The sequence below is a fragment of the Bicyclus anynana genome, chromosome 13, assembly GCF_947172395.1.
Source record: "Bicyclus anynana chromosome 13, ilBicAnyn1.1, whole genome shotgun sequence".
NCBI classification, from domain to species: domain Eukaryota; kingdom Metazoa; phylum Arthropoda; class Insecta; order Lepidoptera; family Nymphalidae; genus Bicyclus; species Bicyclus anynana.
In genome coordinates this window covers 9138099-9155247 of record NC_069095.1, presented here as the reverse complement: position 1 = coordinate 9155247, position 17149 = coordinate 9138099, and the positions used below count along the sequence as shown (strand labels likewise).

General features: G+C 36.9%; 1 protein-coding gene across 1 annotated transcript; it reads right to left on the bottom strand.

The window, feature by feature from the left end:
• Positions 1–67: 67 nt before the first annotated feature.
• LOC112054566 (follistatin) lies at positions 68–13824 on the bottom strand. Its single transcript, XM_024094398.2, has 6 exons — positions 13667–13824; positions 9415–9628; positions 8132–8292; positions 3894–4091; positions 2740–2961; positions 68–1768 (listed from the first exon to the last, which is right to left on the bottom strand). The coding sequence occupies exons 1-6, from the start codon at positions 13689–13691 to the stop codon at positions 1668–1670; spliced, it is 921 nt and encodes a 306-aa protein (XP_023950166.2). The 5' UTR covers positions 13692–13824; the 3' UTR covers positions 68–1667.
• Between the last annotated feature and the right edge of the window lie 3325 nt (positions 13825–17149).

Here is a 17149-nt window from a genome sequence, read left to right as displayed (position 1 = left end):
TACTTACGGGAAGTACTCTCCACAGGTGCATATAAAATCCATATGAATAAAAATAAACAGTCAGATAAATAGTTCATGTCTACACGTTTATTTGAAATTCCATATAGGTTTGGAATTAAAGGTACTTAATAGGTATAACAAATTTTAACTCAATATTATTAAAAACTATCGCACTAACAAATTCTAAACGAGACTTACACTCTGTCGAAGATAAAATGTTACTGGTCAATATTCTCCAAACTTGAAATTTATAACTGACCACATTCGCTTACTGTTTTAGCAATTAACTATTAATAAGACACCAATAGTTTTACCACTTATTTATATTTATAAACCACATAATAATGAACATTTAAATAAACATCAACTATTAATAAAATCTTAATCAGTTATCACATATGTACAATATTTGTTTATTCACATAACATATTGATCAGTTCGTAAATTAATGTCATATAAAATTTTAATTTTAAAACTAAAATAAAATTATTTAAACGAAGTCTAGTCAGGTTCCTATGTCATAAAATTTTAAAATAATGAATTGAATTAATTTAAAAGAAATAAAATAGTTCGAAGAGCCGATGGACGTTGGGGTCTCAAAGTGTTGGAATGGCGACCCCGCACTTGTAGTAGTAGTAGTAGTAGTAGTAGGATTCGCTGGATGCAGGTGGCTCAGTATCGTGATGTTTGGAAGTCCTTACTAAAGGCTTATGTCCTGCAGTGGACGTCCATCGGCTGACATGATGATGATGATGATGAAAAGAAATAGAAGTCACGTAAAAGTGGTGGCTGCTTAGTCTTTTACTGTAAAATCATTATCTATAGTTCGTCATTAGATTATCAATCAATTTAATTTAATAATTAACATGGCGGCAAGGTTCAAATATTATAAATTTCAGTTTTCGCCAAATTGTGTTCATATAAGACATAAACATCACCAATTATTGCACTGATCGATCAGTTGGAAACGTCTTCATTATCACCATTTACACATTTTTCAAATTTTTACATATAGTGCATACCCTAGTTAAAAACCTTGTGCACGCCACTGACCATTCACCATCATCATCATCATAAACAGCATCGTGACTACAACTTGGCTAGTTCGTTGATAAGTGATAACACTCTCAGGGAGGACTAAAATGAGGACTGTCTGGTCTACACATCTGTGTGTAGTATATTAACTAGGTACTTATCTAGGTACAGTTATATTTACGCTTCGTCATCAACCCATATTCGGCTCACTGCTGAGTTCGAGTCTCCTCTCAGAATGAGAGGGGTTAGGCCAATAGTCCACCACGCTGGCCCAATGCGGATTGGCAGACTACACACACGCAGAGAATTAAGAAAATTCTCTGGTATGCAGGTTTCCTCACGATGTTTTCCTTCACCGATTGAGACACGTGATATTTAATTTCTTAAAATGCACACAACTGAAAAGTTGGAGGTGCATGCCCCGGACCGGATTCGAACCCACACCCTCCGGAATCGGATGCAGAGGTCATATCCACTGGGCTATCACAGATCTTCATATCCACTGGGCTATCACAGATCTTATATTTACGCTTAATAAATACAAATCATTTAAGTTATTCTTAGATCATCTTCTGTTAATAAACTTTAAATATTTACATGCCAGTTAATCGTTATAGCAATTATGTGATACATCACAGTTTAGGAATTCGCACATCAATATCTTCATCATCATTTTCCTCGTTGTGTGAATTATCTTCAAGGTGGCACGGTACTGACTTTAGGAGTGATACGTCTGAAACAAAGTCTTTGTTAAAACTTAAAGTTAAACTTAAAGTACAACATATCATTTAAGAACTATATATACAGTGATGAAAAAGGTACGACAAATAAAAATAAAACCGGCCAAGTGCGTGTCGGACCAAAATTTTGAAAACGATTTTTTTTGATTTCCTTTTTTAAAAATCGGTCCAGGCGTCTTTGAGTAATCGGTGTACATACATAAAAAAAAAATACCGACTGAATTGAGAACCTCCTCCTTTTTGAAGTCGGTTAAAAAAGACCTAAATTTCAAATTCAATAAAAAAACAGCTTTCTAGTTTAAACGGACTTTTATCTATTCGCACGAGTTTTCTTAACGGACATTAAAAAAGCGTTCAAATATAGTATGAAGTTAAATGAAGGTCTAACACCCAAATTTGAAAATGCAGAACTACTCGAAAAAATGGCGACAGCGACAATGGAATGGAACAGAATAGAAAACCCAAACCCCGTTTTGAGTTTGAATTTTAAAATTTCCTAAACCACATTATATTTCGTAACTTTTTTCATGATTTATGGTATTAGGTATGGCTTAGGTAGCCACTAGAACGGATTTTGCGATAGGGCCAGATTAAAGAGGTTTACATATTACAAAAAAACCATCATCATCATCATCATAATATCACTTTGGGACCCCAACGTCCATCGGCTCTTCGAATTATGTGCCCCGCCCATTGCCACTTCAGCTTCGCAACGCGTTGAGCTATGTCGGTGACTTTGGTTATTTTGCGGATCTCTTCATTTCTGATTCGATCACGCTGAGATACTCCTAACATAGCTCGTTCCATCGCTGTGTGATTCTGAGCCTTCTTATGAGCCTCATTTCTTCTTATGAGTTAGCGACCAAGTCTCGGATCCATAGGTCATCACTGGCAACACGCACTGTTCGAAGACTTTTGTCTTCAGGCACTGAGCACACTGAATGACAAAAAAATATATGCTTACCAACACCGCAGTACATGGCGCACTGTAGCCTCGACAAGTTGAAATAGGTTTCGTTGTTGGTGCCACAAACGGGCTGGTACTCCGAGGTGCTGGGACACGTGGTGATGCACGCGCTTACTGCGATGCTCTGTTTCGTACTTCTAGGCGTTGTAGTACTCGTGGTCCTTGGGTCTGCTGTAGATTTTATATTCGGACACGGCGATCGACGTTTAACTTGAACATCTGTAATGAAATTTCATTGAATCTTATTTCGTATACATGCCCTTTTTTTATTCATTTGTCATAAAGGCTCGCTACACACTGCACGAGTGGCGTAGGAAGTAAGCAAAGATGTGGGCAGAAGAAGAAAGAAGAGGTGAGCAGGACGAGCCGCATAAAATATGGTAGAATAATGACATGACGCTATTGCTACTAACAGAAGAAGACAAACTATGATATATACCTACTTAATATTATAAATATATACACATTACACAGAATACGTAATGTTATACTAATGACGAGAGATTATTATGTTCATTTACTGTGTAATAACTCTGTCAGGTCCTAAGCACAAAAAAAATACTTTGATTTGATACAATATGTAGGTACTTTACCAGCTTAGGTCGTTTACCTTACATAAATAATCATATCATAACATTTAATCTTATTATTATACAAAATGTGCAAAATTACAAATAAATTATATGCTATGTTAAACTTTCATGAGCTGCGGGTGATGTTTAATGTAACTACATTACCTACTATAATATTATAAATGCGAAAAGTAAGTTTGTCTATCTGTTATCTTTTCACTGCTAAGCCGCTAAAGCGATTTGAGTGAAATCGGAAATTTGGGGTAAGTTAGTATTCCGCTGTTAAAATATAAAACGGACGAAGTGAGTGTGAATGACATTTCGAGTTTTTAAATTTTTCATTTGAAGTCCTATGATTTGTATCTAAAATTTGTTGTGCTAAAAAATTGTCTGAATTATTTCACCGAGGCTAGTTGCCTCGATTGGTGACAAAAGTCCTGGCAAATTTTATGCGGTGCAAAAAATGCAGCAGGTTTTCTTGCTACCATTCGCCTGTGGACACGATAGGATAAGTTAGTTTAACTTCCCTATTTAATCCTTTTTAATAAAAAAAAAAGTAAAATCTCTTAATAACTTTACCTTTTCCACAGTTCTGTGCACACATCAGCTTTCCATGGTTGTTGTATGTGACGTGGTCGCTGCCACACACAGGGTTGTACTCGGACGTGGTCGGACACGTGGCCATGCATGCCTTATGGCTGCTCAGTGTGGTCGTTGTGGCTGGCCGAGACGTGGTGCTCCAGCCGGAACATGGTGACAACTGGCGGATGCGGACGTCTGAGTAACAAATAATAATATAATGATATAATGATTCGTATGTTGTTTTATACTAACTATTAATGTTTATAATATTAAATAACAAGTATTTAGTTATCTCCATTAGAAAAAAGAGGTATAATTGCAGGTGATATTTTTATTGTTATTAATCATTGATGTTTTATTTTTCTGTATTTTTGTAAAAATCAATGTACCTATCTATTTAGTTTTATTTTTGTTCTTAATTAATAATAGTTTACATTATTAAAAGATCGTTGGTTTACATAGGATGTTGAACTGTGTACGTGGCGGCACCTGAACTGGGTCCTCAAAATCAGTGCTGCATACTTTTTTTTGGATAGGAAGTATGTAGCAAAATGCTGAGTTAGGGCCTTTTTCCAGGTTATGCCACATATTGCAGGGCGTTCTTCTTTTTTTGCTATAGCTATAAGCTATATATTTAGAATTTATTATTGTAATGTGTGGCACTGCCTAAAAATAAAGATATTTCTTTTCTTTCTATTTGTTAGGGTTCATTTACACAAGCAGCAACTGCTATCGACGACTGCAGTCAACGACAGTCAACTGCAGTCGCCGGTAGCAGTTACTGCTACGTAGAGTGCATAAGGGCCTCATTGGTCCAAGGATCAGCATGTCTTAAGTTAACGAGATCTTCGCTTTGAATCCAGGGTCGGCGTATGAAATACAGAGTTTCTCCCAAGAAATTATCAGTTAAAAATATTATTTTAGCCCAGAATTAAAAATTTGCTAGTATTACACTTTCCGTACCTTGGAATTTACGTTATGCAATCCCTTACCTTTCGTTTTATTTACCCTATCTATTTGTTTAAATGCTGGCAGGCGAGTAAAGTTGCAGGCACATCATATTTAACAACTACGTAGGGTAGGTGGGGTAGGTAGGGTAAACGAAAGGTAGGGGAATGAATGGGAGCTGACATTACGTGAACTGGTTCAAACCGAAACAACCGTTCAGTGTTGCCTCAGCCTGGATATGTCAATAGTAATTCCCTACCCTGTAAGTAACATAATATATTAGGCTATAATATATCCACGAGGACGGAAACTACGCGGGTACGGGGTATCAGTTAAAGTCTATTTTTTAACCGACTTCCAAAAAGGAGGAGGTTCTACGTTCGGCTGTATGTATGTTTTTTTTTTTTTTTTTTTTTTTTTTTTTTATGTATGTCCAGCGATAATTCCGTCAATTATGGACCGATTTTGAAAATTCTTTTTTTGTTTTGTAGGGTTTACTTCCAGGGTGGTCCCATTTTTTTCATGTCAGGATCTGATGATGGCATCCTAGAGAAATTGAGGGGAACTTTCGAAAGTTTTAGAGACGGCTAGTACGTTTGTTAGTGTTTCCATAAGGTATTTTAAACCACTACAACTTTATGAAGGTTTGGAGTTGGTCTGATGATGGAGCTGAAACACAGACGATGGAACTCGTCAAGGATTTACAGCAGTCACCTTTTGTTTGGGCTTGATTAATTTGTATTGATGAGTACTTTCCACCTATATATGGGTTGTGACTGTATTAAGGGTCTGGTGATGAAGACAAGGGACAGTGAAGAGAACTCCTCGACGGTTCACAGTAGCTACCTTGTGTTTGGACTTGATAAATTTGTATTGATGAGAACTTACCACCTAGATGGATTGTGACTGTATTAAGGGTCTGGTGATGAAGACGAGGGACAGTGAAGAGAACTCCTCGACGGTTCACAGTAGCTACCTTGTGTTTGGACTTGATAAATTTGTATTCATGAGAACTTTCCACCTACATGGATTGTGACTGTATTAAGGGTCTGATGATGAAGACGAGGGACAGTGAAGAGAACTCCTCGACGGTTCACAGTAGCTACCTTGTGTTTGGACTTGATAAATTTGTATTTATGAGGACTTTCCACCTAGATGGATTGCGACTGTAATAAGGGTCTGGTGATGAAGACGAAGCACAGTGAAGAGAACTCCTCGACGGCTCACAATAGCTACCTTGTGTTTGGACTTGATAATTTTGTATTGATAAGAACTTTCCACTTAGATAGGTTGTGACTGTACACGCGCAGTAGGTATGCTAACACTAAAAATAAAAAAATAAAAATTTTAATAAAAAAAATTCAACCGACTTCCAACTCAAAAAATAACTTTAACTAAAAAGCAAAAAATAACATCCTACCTATGTGCTACCTTCTGATCAGTTTGAAGGCGGTGCCAAGCCAGTGTCGTGTTTTAATTAAAGCTGTTTCTGGAATAACCACAGAAATTTAGTAGTTTAAACGTATTTAATTAAAACATCACTGGCTTGGCACCGCCTTCAAACTGATCAGAAGGTAGCACATAGGTAGGATGTTATTTTTTGCTTTTTAGTTAAAGTTATTTTTTGAGTTGGAAGTCGGTTGAATTTTTTTTATTAAAATTTTTTTTAAAGCAGAGACTGAAATGACAATTAGAAACGTCAAACATGAAAATAATGTGACCAGCATATAAAGAATAAGGTTGTCCTAACGATTCTGATTCGATTAAAATCGATAAAAACAATACAATGATACAAAAGAAATAAAATAAATGTACAATGTGTAATTATGACATCAATAACCAAAGTCGACATAGCTCAACGTGTCGTAAAGCTGAAGTACTGCATATAAAAATCAGGCAACACATGAAACGTCATTTTTGTCTCTGTAGAGAAAAAACACACTATAGTTAAATTATAAGTCGATCCTACCAAGCCTTTTATAATTGTAGGTAGGTACATGATATTTTTTTTTATTCTTTACAAGTTAGCCCTTGACTACAATCTCACCTGATGGTAAGTGATGATACAGTCTAAGATGGAAGCGGGCTAACTTGTTAGGAGGAGGATGAAAATCCACACCCCTTTCGGTTTCTACACGGCATCGCACCGAAACGCTAAATCGCTTGGCGGTACGTCTTTGCCGGGAGGGTGGTAACTAGCCACGGCCGAAGCCTCCCACCAGCCAGACCTTGACAAATTAAGAAAATCTCAATCTGCCCAGCCGGGGATCGAACCCAGGACCTTCGTTTTGTAAATCCACCGCGCATACCACTGCGCCACGGAGACCGTCTATGATATGATTAAGTAATATTTTCCGTTGTCCACAAAAAATGTGTGAACAGATAAACACTGTCATAGTCAGCTTAAAACAATACTTTTTGGCATTCAATAATAGGTTACATCCGTGTGTCGTAATAACATAGTAGTGTCGAAAATTATTGTTTGAACTTGCGTAATCTATAAATATCTATATAAAAAGTTATAGTTCGATTGTGGCGCTCAGACTCAAAAAAGGCTTTAGGACCTTGCCGTATAGCCGTGTGGCACGTCAATTCTTTTTTGACAATCACAAATGCTTCGGAATTTAAAACAATATATAGGAATGACATTTGCTATCGACAAGTCACGTGATCAAGTTATCGATCGGATCTGTCATTCCCATACATTTGTATAGTTTTAGGAGCGTTAGGGTTTGTAGAAAGAGAATCGACGTGCCGCATGGCTACAGGCCTTAAATAGGCTAACAACCATTGAAGTGCCTCGATGGTCCAATATTAGCCTATATTGGCATCATGGTGTCTCCAGCTATTTTCTTCGAACTATCATCATTATCAGCTGATGGACGTCCACTGCTGGACATAAGTCTCTTGCATGGACTTCCAAACAAAACGATCTCGACGATATGCGTATGCGTATGTGGACTTACAAGACGGAGGTCGTGGGTTCGATCCCCGGCTGGGCCGATTAAGGTTTTCTTAATTGGTCTAGGTCTGGCTGGTGGGAGGCTTTGGCTGTGCCTAGTTACCACCCTACCGACAAAGACGTACGGCCAATTTAGCGTTCTGGTACGATGTCGTGTAGAAACCAAAAGGGGTGTGGATTTTCATCCTCCTCCTAACAATTTAGCCCGCTTCCATCTTAGATTGCATCATCACTTACCATCAGGTGAGATTGTAGTCAAGCTTTTTTAAGATTGTAGGCTAACTTGTTTGTATGAAGTGCACGCCGATGTATATATAATACCTACCTACTCCGCACCTCATGAAGCATTGCAGCTGTTCCAAATTCTGATATGTGACGCCGTCCGTCCCGCAGACCTGTTGGTACTCTGAAGATGGCTCACACGATGCTATACATTGGCGAAGATTTCTATGGTTTGTTTGACTCGATGTGTGACGGTCACGCGAACTGAAAAATTAAAAACGATCGAACGATTGCAGTCTTTGTCGTTCGTCGTCGTTCGACGACGAACGACAAAGACTGCGACACTAGGTGGATTTCTAAGTCGGAGGTCATGAGTTCGATTCCCGGCTGGGCCGATTGAGGTTTTCTGAATTGGTTCTGGTCTGGCTGGTGGGAGGCTTTGGCCGTGGCTAGTTACTACTTTACCGGCAAAAAAGTAACGCCAAGCGACTAGCGTTCCGTTACGATGTCGTGTAGAAACCGACAGGGTTGTGCATTTTCATTCTCCTCCTAACAAGTTAGTCCGCTTCCATCTTAGATTGCATCATTGCTTACCATCAGGTAAGATTGTAGTCTAACGTGTAAAAAATAAAAAAAAATCAGGGGTTTGGTTAAGACTTAGTGTTAACGTGACGTCATGAAGCAGATACAATAATAGACCATAACCAGGCCGAAAGCGTTTTGGCTCGTATCGTATTGTCAAAAATCCTTTTTTTTACTTACGGAATTTCGTTGAAATAATAATATTAGATGATCGAAATAAATAAATACGTAACTGTATATAACATGGCGTAGATGAAATCATTGCGTTGAAATGACTATGTAAGATGATCACAAAATCGAAAATACGACGAAAAATGATTATTATTTGAATGGTACACCGAGTTACATAATAGAGCCACAGGTCTCGAACCCACGACCTTGTCCGAATTCAAATAGGCTGGCAACTGGACCACACCGTGCATATTTGTATTAATGCACAATAATTGACGGAAAGAGCCGTGACCAGTGGATATGACCTCTGCCTCCGATTCCGGAGGGTGTGGGTTCGAATCCGGTCCGGGTTTAAGAAATTAAATATCACGTGTCTCAAATGTTGAAGAAAAAACATCGTGAATATACCAGAGAATTTTCTTAATTCTCTGCGTTTGTGATGTCTACCAATCCGCATTGGGCCAGCGTGGCCTAACCCCTCTCATTCTGAGAGGAGACTCGAGCTCAGCAGTGAGCCGAATATGCGTTGATAATGATGAATTGACGGATATATTGATCATAATTTAGGGACCTCTTAGATATAAATCCACGGAACGAGTTATTGAGATTTAGTTACAAGAAACTCAAACTTACTCTGTGTCAGGAAATACCACTCGATGATAATCATCTTCATCGGACGAATCATAATCACCGAGTTCTCTAAGTCCCCACACCTGGCGCAAGGGGGCGTTCCTGTCGCTTGAATATGGTCCGTAGAACTGTGACTCTGCATATAATATCGCATTATCGTCTACTACGTCTCTGTAACTCCGACTTAGCACTTTTTGGTTGCATGCTATCACAATAACTGTAAATAAGGACAATTTCACAGAATTACTATGAGTTAAAGAGCCGTGATAGCCTAGTGGCTATGACCTCTACCTTCTTAAGAAAATTTTCAGATATGCAGGTTTCCTCACGATGTTTTTCCTTCACCGTTTGAGACACGCAATGATATTTAATTTCTTAAAAGGCAGATTCGGCCTAAGATTCGGAGGGCATAGGTTCGAATCCGGTCCGGGCATCCGTCTCCAACTTTTAGTTGTGTGCATTTTAAGAAATTAAATATCATTGCGTGTCTCAAACGGTGAAGAAAAAACATCGTAAGGAAACCTGCATATCTGAAAATTTTCTTAAGAAGGTAGAGGTTATCACGGCTCATTTGTTATTATAGTTTTTATTGTTATCTATACAATCTATCTATAATACGTTTACTACATCTTCATGTGTTAATTATTTAACCGATCATTAGCATACCCACCGACCCGGTGGTAGAAGTACAGAATAGTATAATAAAGTACAAAGTTTAATCGTGTACCTAAGTTTGGAGCGTGGTGGCTTTGGGAGGAGTCTAGCAGTGGCGTGCCTAAGGTTTTAAATCAGGGTACGCACTATAGGGCAAAATTGGAAAATACCTTGTCCAACTACGTATTCTGTGGTCCAACATAAGTTTTTATTAAGTCCTTAGGATAGGCAGTGTTTTTTTGCATCTATGAAGTGAACGCCACTGGTGTCTTGCCAGTGTCAACTGTCCACGTTACCATAGGTATGTAATATGATTTACATTTATTGTACCTTGGTACCTCCCAATGTTTTTTTTACCAATAAATTATTTTGATTACTGATTTTGAGACTGATTGCCCTGTTTTAATACCCACAAATTATTGTAAGCTTGGCTGGATAGGTTAAAGAAAAAACCGGCCAAGTGCGTGTCGAGCCACGTGCATCGTAGGGTCCCGTAGATTAAGTTAGCACTTTAATCCAATAAGTAATGCACAAAAATACCGATAACGATACCCCTCATTCATCGTATATTCATCCTCAATTTGCATGTTACCCCAAAAATTTTTTATTTCAAATTTTCTTTCTACCTCTCTGTAGATGTAATTAATATACACTCTCTTACCAAATCTCATCTTTCTAGTTTTAACAGACTCAGACTTATCGTACTGACAACTTTATCATATTCTTACAACGGAATTAGTATGCAATTTTCAATTTCCAATTAAGTTGGTCGGCTATTACTCTTTATATAGCGATTGCTTATTAGCCGTTATAGTTTTCCTTGTAATTTCATATATCCTACTTTCGTGAAATTTTTCACGTATCCATAAACAACTGTTTAGTCAGTAGATCTAATTTTTGTTAGAGTCAAGTGTCCCCAACACTATTCATGCTAATTTACAGCTTTCTAGTAGTAATAGTCTCTGCGACGGATGGACGGACGGACAGACGGACATGACGAAACTATAATCCTTGTGGACTACGGAACCCTAAATAAGGATGTTTTTTAAAAATGTGTAACATGTGTATGTGCACAGTACTAATTTATAGCTAGTAATTAAATAATCGTGTAATTTGTAATTTATTAAACCTTATGTACCTAGTACCTACCTGCAATGTTAATTGAAATTCACAGAATCGATTGTACTATTACGAGTAAATAGATGCGTTGGTCACGATTTGTTGTTGGTCCAACGTTAGCCACGGTTAGCCATTAAATATAGTATTCTTTTAATAACTTTGCGCAAAGAAACAGTTTTTTTTTAATTAAAGAATGTTTGCCATTTTTTTTTTCAATACGACCAATTATTATTATTGGTAAATTGGTACGAACCCTGCACAACATTTGGTCGTGTTTTGGCTGGTGGGAGGCTCCGGCCGTGGCTAATTACCACCCTACTGGTAAAGACGTATCGCTAAGCGATTTAGCGTTCCGGTACGATGTCGTGTAGAAACCAAAAGGGGTGCGAGTTTTAAGAAGTTTGCCCGCTTCCTTCTTAGAATGCATCATCACATACCACCAGGTGAGATTGCAGTTATGGGCTAACTTGTAAAGACTAAAAAAAAGTGTAGTCTGAGTTACGTAGGCACGACAATAGACCAAAGGACGGGGATCGAACCCGTGAGTTGTTGTTGAGTCATATCCATTAACTTTTAGATTTAGATTTTAAATAATTTATATACGAAACAAAATAACGTTGATGACTTCTTGGCACAATTATAGTTATGGTAGAATACAGTGCTTAGTCCAGTCAAATTAAAGGTAGCTACTTTGTATTATCTTAGCATATATATAAAAAATCTTAAAATGAAAAAAATATAAAAATATATACAAATTTTTATATTTTTACATAATAGGTACCTACACAGATATGGAAAAAATTGTTACACTTAAATTTATGAACAAAGTCGTCGGAAACTGGTTAGACGATTTAGATTATAAATATTGAATTTTAATAAGATAGAATACGGCAAAATTAAAAATAGTATTTATTTATATACATAGTACATTCAACAAATTTGTAACGCAGTATATAATACGGAAGTTATACATTATAGAAACTAATTGTGTATAATATATTCTCATATTTTATCATTATTATATATAATTATACATTTTTCTGTTGGTACCTACATAGGTATGTACTCGATGTGAATGTCCGCACAAAGCGTTAACGCCACAATATTTTCAATGCTGAGGTGAAAAATGCGTTAATGTATAGTGAACTTTATTTAAATTGCGAGCAATAATTATTATAATATTATGCGATTAAGCATTTCTTAGGGTTTTCGAAATAATTGCCTCTTAAATAAAAATACACCTCATTTATTATAATAACCACAGAATAACAGACAAAATCATGAGCAATAACAACCTTTTAATTTTTTATTAGTTTTTGGTGATCTTAAAAAGGCGGAAGTAACGCTTTTTTTTTTTAATGTGAGCCCTTAACTACGGCCTGCTACTACAAAATGACGAAAACTTGAAAGACTTATTCAGCCTATGATTTCGTCTTCCAAGTTAGGGATATGCCTTTGACTGACTTTTAAGCAGCATCGCGCTATAAATAATATATATAGTAGAGTAGAAAAGTAACTAGCCGCATACTGCCACAGCATCCCACCAAGCGATTTAGCGCTCCAGTACCTACGAATACGCGTAGAAACCGAAAGGAGTGTGGATTTCATCCTACTCATAACAAGTTAGCCCGTTTCTGTCTTAGATTGCAACGTCATTTACTATCAGGTGAGATTGTAGTCAAGGGCTCACTTGTAAAGAATAAATAAAAAATCGGCTTTTGAAATACCTATCTAAGCGTAAACTTACAGTGAAATTCAAAGACGTTGTAGGGGCCAGGGGATCGTTCGAATTTAACCCTTATTTGTTTGAGAATTTGACACTCAACGGTTGAATGATCCCCTACAACGTCTATGAATTCAACTATTAGTGCCTATAAGCGTATCTAGTAGTACCTTCTTTGCTAGCGGGTTCCACTGTAAGCCGAAGTCGAAAAGACAATTAGATATCTGGCTCAAAACATAAGTATTTGTGTAAGTATCTACATAAGTGTCTTTATCTTTTTTTTCTTTTGCATCGGGTAAGTTTGGCAGATAGGTCGTAGGTAAGTCCTGCTAGAATCAAAGACGTAAAGTCCAGCATTCTTTGAAACAACATTATCAGCCTACAACAATTCCCCACAAGCCTTTCAAACACAAAAGTTAAAGCATCCGCGCGTTTAAAATTGACATTGGTATTTGATGACATATTCTGTGGGTATATATTATTTTTCGTTTATTTGTTGTTCCGTTAAGAATGCTGGAGGGGGTGCAAGGTGGAAAATTGCTTAGGGCATCAAGTTTCCTTAATCCGGCACTGGTTAATTATGCTCCAAAAATGTTTCAAATTACAAAATAAATACTCTCGGCCAAAATGCCTACGTGATCTACGATGCCAGCTAATGTTTAAGGATAAAAAATACTATGAGAATAGTAAACAATATGTATTTAAACTACCTATTTGCTAAGCTATAAAATACAATGTTAAAACTTAACAAATACTTACAAATCACTGGTATTAAATCCTTCATTTTTGTTTTAAGTGCACTATGTACGAAATAACAATCATTCACAAGCACATGTGAGTTGATTACTCGTATCACTACACTATACGCCGCAAGGTAACGTATCAAAATGAGTCTGCACCAACGTGTGTGGACTTATAAACTGTATGCGAATCACTAGAAAAACCCGTTCAAGTCATATCTACACTAGCTCCTGTCTCCAATTTCTATCCTTGTGAAAATATGATGTGGTTAATTTTTATCGTTATTAGAAGTACTTAGGTACTTTACCAGTAACTGTCTCATGACTCATTGGTCTAATAACCTGCAGGGTTATTATGTAACTTGGTGTACCATTCAAGTAATCAGTCACTGCATCGTTTTTCATAGTATTTTCGTTTTTGCAATCATCTAACCAGTGGCGTAGCGTGCCTTAGAGAGGCCCTGTATCAAAATTATTTGGGAGGCCCAATAGACGAGCGGCAAATCCCGAAAGTTCTCCATAAAGTATTGCTTTTTTTACTTTTGTCATTTCTGAAGTTTTTTCTGTTATTTTTTTCCGGGACGCACCACCAGATTAAGTAATATTGTAGATTACTTTTTACAATTTTTTTGCTTGCACACGTAAGGGGCCCCTGTAGTCCGGGGGGCTCCGTATCAGTCGTACATTATGTTTTCAACGAAATAACCTTAATTGCATAATTTTACATTAAGTGGTAACGTTTTTTGTTTCTGTGATCATCTAACATTTTAGATTAATTTAAACGAAATTATGTATCTATATACCAGTTTTTCGTCAAAATAACGTCACTAACTGCTGCTACTACAACTAGACTAATGTTACTTTACGTAAAATAACGATAATTGTGTCATTTCGTTCGTGCAAAAACGAAAATACGATGAAAAACGATGTAGTGACTGATTACTTGTTCACCGTGTTACATAATAACCCTGCTGGTCGTTTCCAGGTCATAGGTTCTTGGTTCGAGTCTTGGGTCAGGTTATTAAATATTGGGATTCATGAATTTCTCAATAGCACTCTATAGTTAGGATTTGCATCCCGAAACATCGTCGTATTTCGGAGATCAATGTGAATAAACAAACAGATAGGAACAACACGTACCTACTAATTTTAGATTATAAACTATCGTGAGTGTTATTCATATTAATTGATTATGAAACACGGCTAAAACTCACGTGATATTAAGCCGAAGTATGAAGTTTAGATCGTGCTGCGTTGCAAGAACAAGAAGAACCAGCTCATGACTAAGGGTTCGAAACTAGCATACTACTCCTAGTTTTTGCCATGTTTCATAATCAATTAACACGTACTAACTTAGACACTGTCACGTAAATAAGCTTGAATGCAACTACACCACCCTTTCTTTTTAAGGTAACCCTTAAAAAGAAAGGGTGCACAGGCATCCTGTTATTAGGGTAGGGTTTTACTATCTGTAATCCTTACATTTGAATAAATTTAGTTTAATTTTTTATTTTACGAGACTTTATCACAGTAGATATATTACAAGCAGTAGTTGGACTTCATACTAAAGGTCGAAACGCGAGCTATACCTACGCAGCTCGTACGTGGGGTGATCGTGGGGTGAAGACCGTTGCGACTGTGCCGCGGTGACGAACGCAGTGTATTGGATTTTTTAATTATGACGACTAGGAAAAAAGTTATTATTTTTATAAAGTTTGATTAATATTTTGTATTCTAAAGGCATAATTTAATAAATATATATATAAATAAATGCTTAAATGATAAAATTGTGTAAATAGGTAAATGACGTAAACGTTAATATAATATTATTAAATAATTATTTATTAACTTCTTCATTTAGGTTGTTTTCTTTGATTATTATGTAATACATAGATTTAAATCTTATGACATGTATGTTTTGTATACCTGTATTTTAAGGTAATAAAGAAGTTACGTAAAGAAGTTGTTTGAATTTAACAACATTATTGTGTTGCTCATACTTTAATGTATTTGAATAAAAAAGTAAAGAGCCAGCTGATATCAATATACCTATCCAGATTTTTTTATTAAACTACTAGCGAACCCGGTCAATCTCAATTTGTTTTTTGTAGTTCCTTCCCTACATGCCAAGTCAGGGTCAATTTTTTATCGTCTATTCTATAGTGTGGGGGTATCGTTATCGGTATTTTTGTACATTACATAAGGGGTTAAAGTGCAAACATAATCTACGGAACCCTACACTGCGCGTGGCCCGACACGCACTTGACCGATTTTTTATTATTTGGTCACCTAGTGTGGTGGTAATAGATAGATGGCATCACCAAAATAAATATATGAAGGTCCTTCAAGATCATTGATTAGTATCAGCCTTATTTAAATCTACCAATCAAAAAACAACACGCATTTTATTGATCACTTCCTATTTTACTACAATTTACAAAGTATTTTATTTGTTTATTTAAAAAAAAGTATATTTACAATCACATAACTAAATGGAAACACAAAGTTGGCAAATGTAATTAAAATGCTGCAGGCGGGCAGCCCTATCACATGTTTACGTGCCGCGCGGCTGTAGGTATTTATTTCAAAAATATGGCCGAGTTATTATACTGCTTGTAATATATCTACTGTGACTTTATAAATGTTCACGAAAGTCGACAGGTATGCAATTCTTATATCAGGGCCTGCGCAGTGCAATGGGCGCAGTGGACGGCCTTGGGTTGGGTTCAGTAATTGGCGCTGGCTGCATCTGATGAGTTATGGACAGTGGCGTGCACAAGTATTTTAACTAGGGTAAGTATTATATTATACGTACAAATTTTTAGTAGACTCAGAAGTGATTACAAAAATAAGAAAACTAATATCGAACAAAGTTTATGATTCACAACACTTGTCAGGGCAACATAATTAACAAATCAAACTGTAACCAAAATAAGACTCTAGAATGGCAGAGAATGACATTGAGTGAAGTCACGCACTTGTAAACGATGTGTGTAGGGTTAAAGGCGCCTTTGACAGATATCTAACACTCCCCTTTTCCACTCAAGTCACTCCGCCTATGCCAAGTAATTCAGAATTACACAACAAGAGATGTGGATGGCTCGAACGCCCGAGCACACTGAAGTCCGTACCGCAAGTCGTTGCAACGCGGCGATAACAATTTATACATAACACCTTGTACACACCACTGGTAGCTAAGTCTGCTTTGGTAAATATCCACTAGTGGAGTCCACTGCGTATCTCCCTGTGTCCCCATCGCCAAACAGTGAGATGGGACTACGTGGAGTTTGTAAGCTGTGCGCCTCCCCATGTTCCGGTGGTATTCATAATGGTTTTCCCACAATAAAAAGTAGGTATTCTACTGCCTACAAAACCTAAACCTACAAAAACATAAACAAACCAGCTCTGTGGTTATCTACAAATATTGTAACTTTAACACAACAAACTTCAGTTTTTAATAGGATGTCATAATTGAGTTTGAAAAATAGACGAGAGTCAAACG

Bases quoted from the DNA above. Each gene is read 5' to 3' on its own strand.
- LOC112054566 (XM_024094398.2), bottom strand. From the start codon at position 13,691: ATGAAGGATTTAATACCAGTGATTT. The intron at 8,293-9,414 runs GTAAGTTTGAGT...TTAATTTTTCAG, and splicing joins GTGGTATTTCCTGACACAGA to TTCGCGTGACCGTCACACAT. The intron at 1,769-2,739 runs GTAAGCATATAT...ACTTTGTTTCAG, and splicing joins CGCCATGTACTGCGGTGTTG to ACGTATCACTCCTAAAGTCA.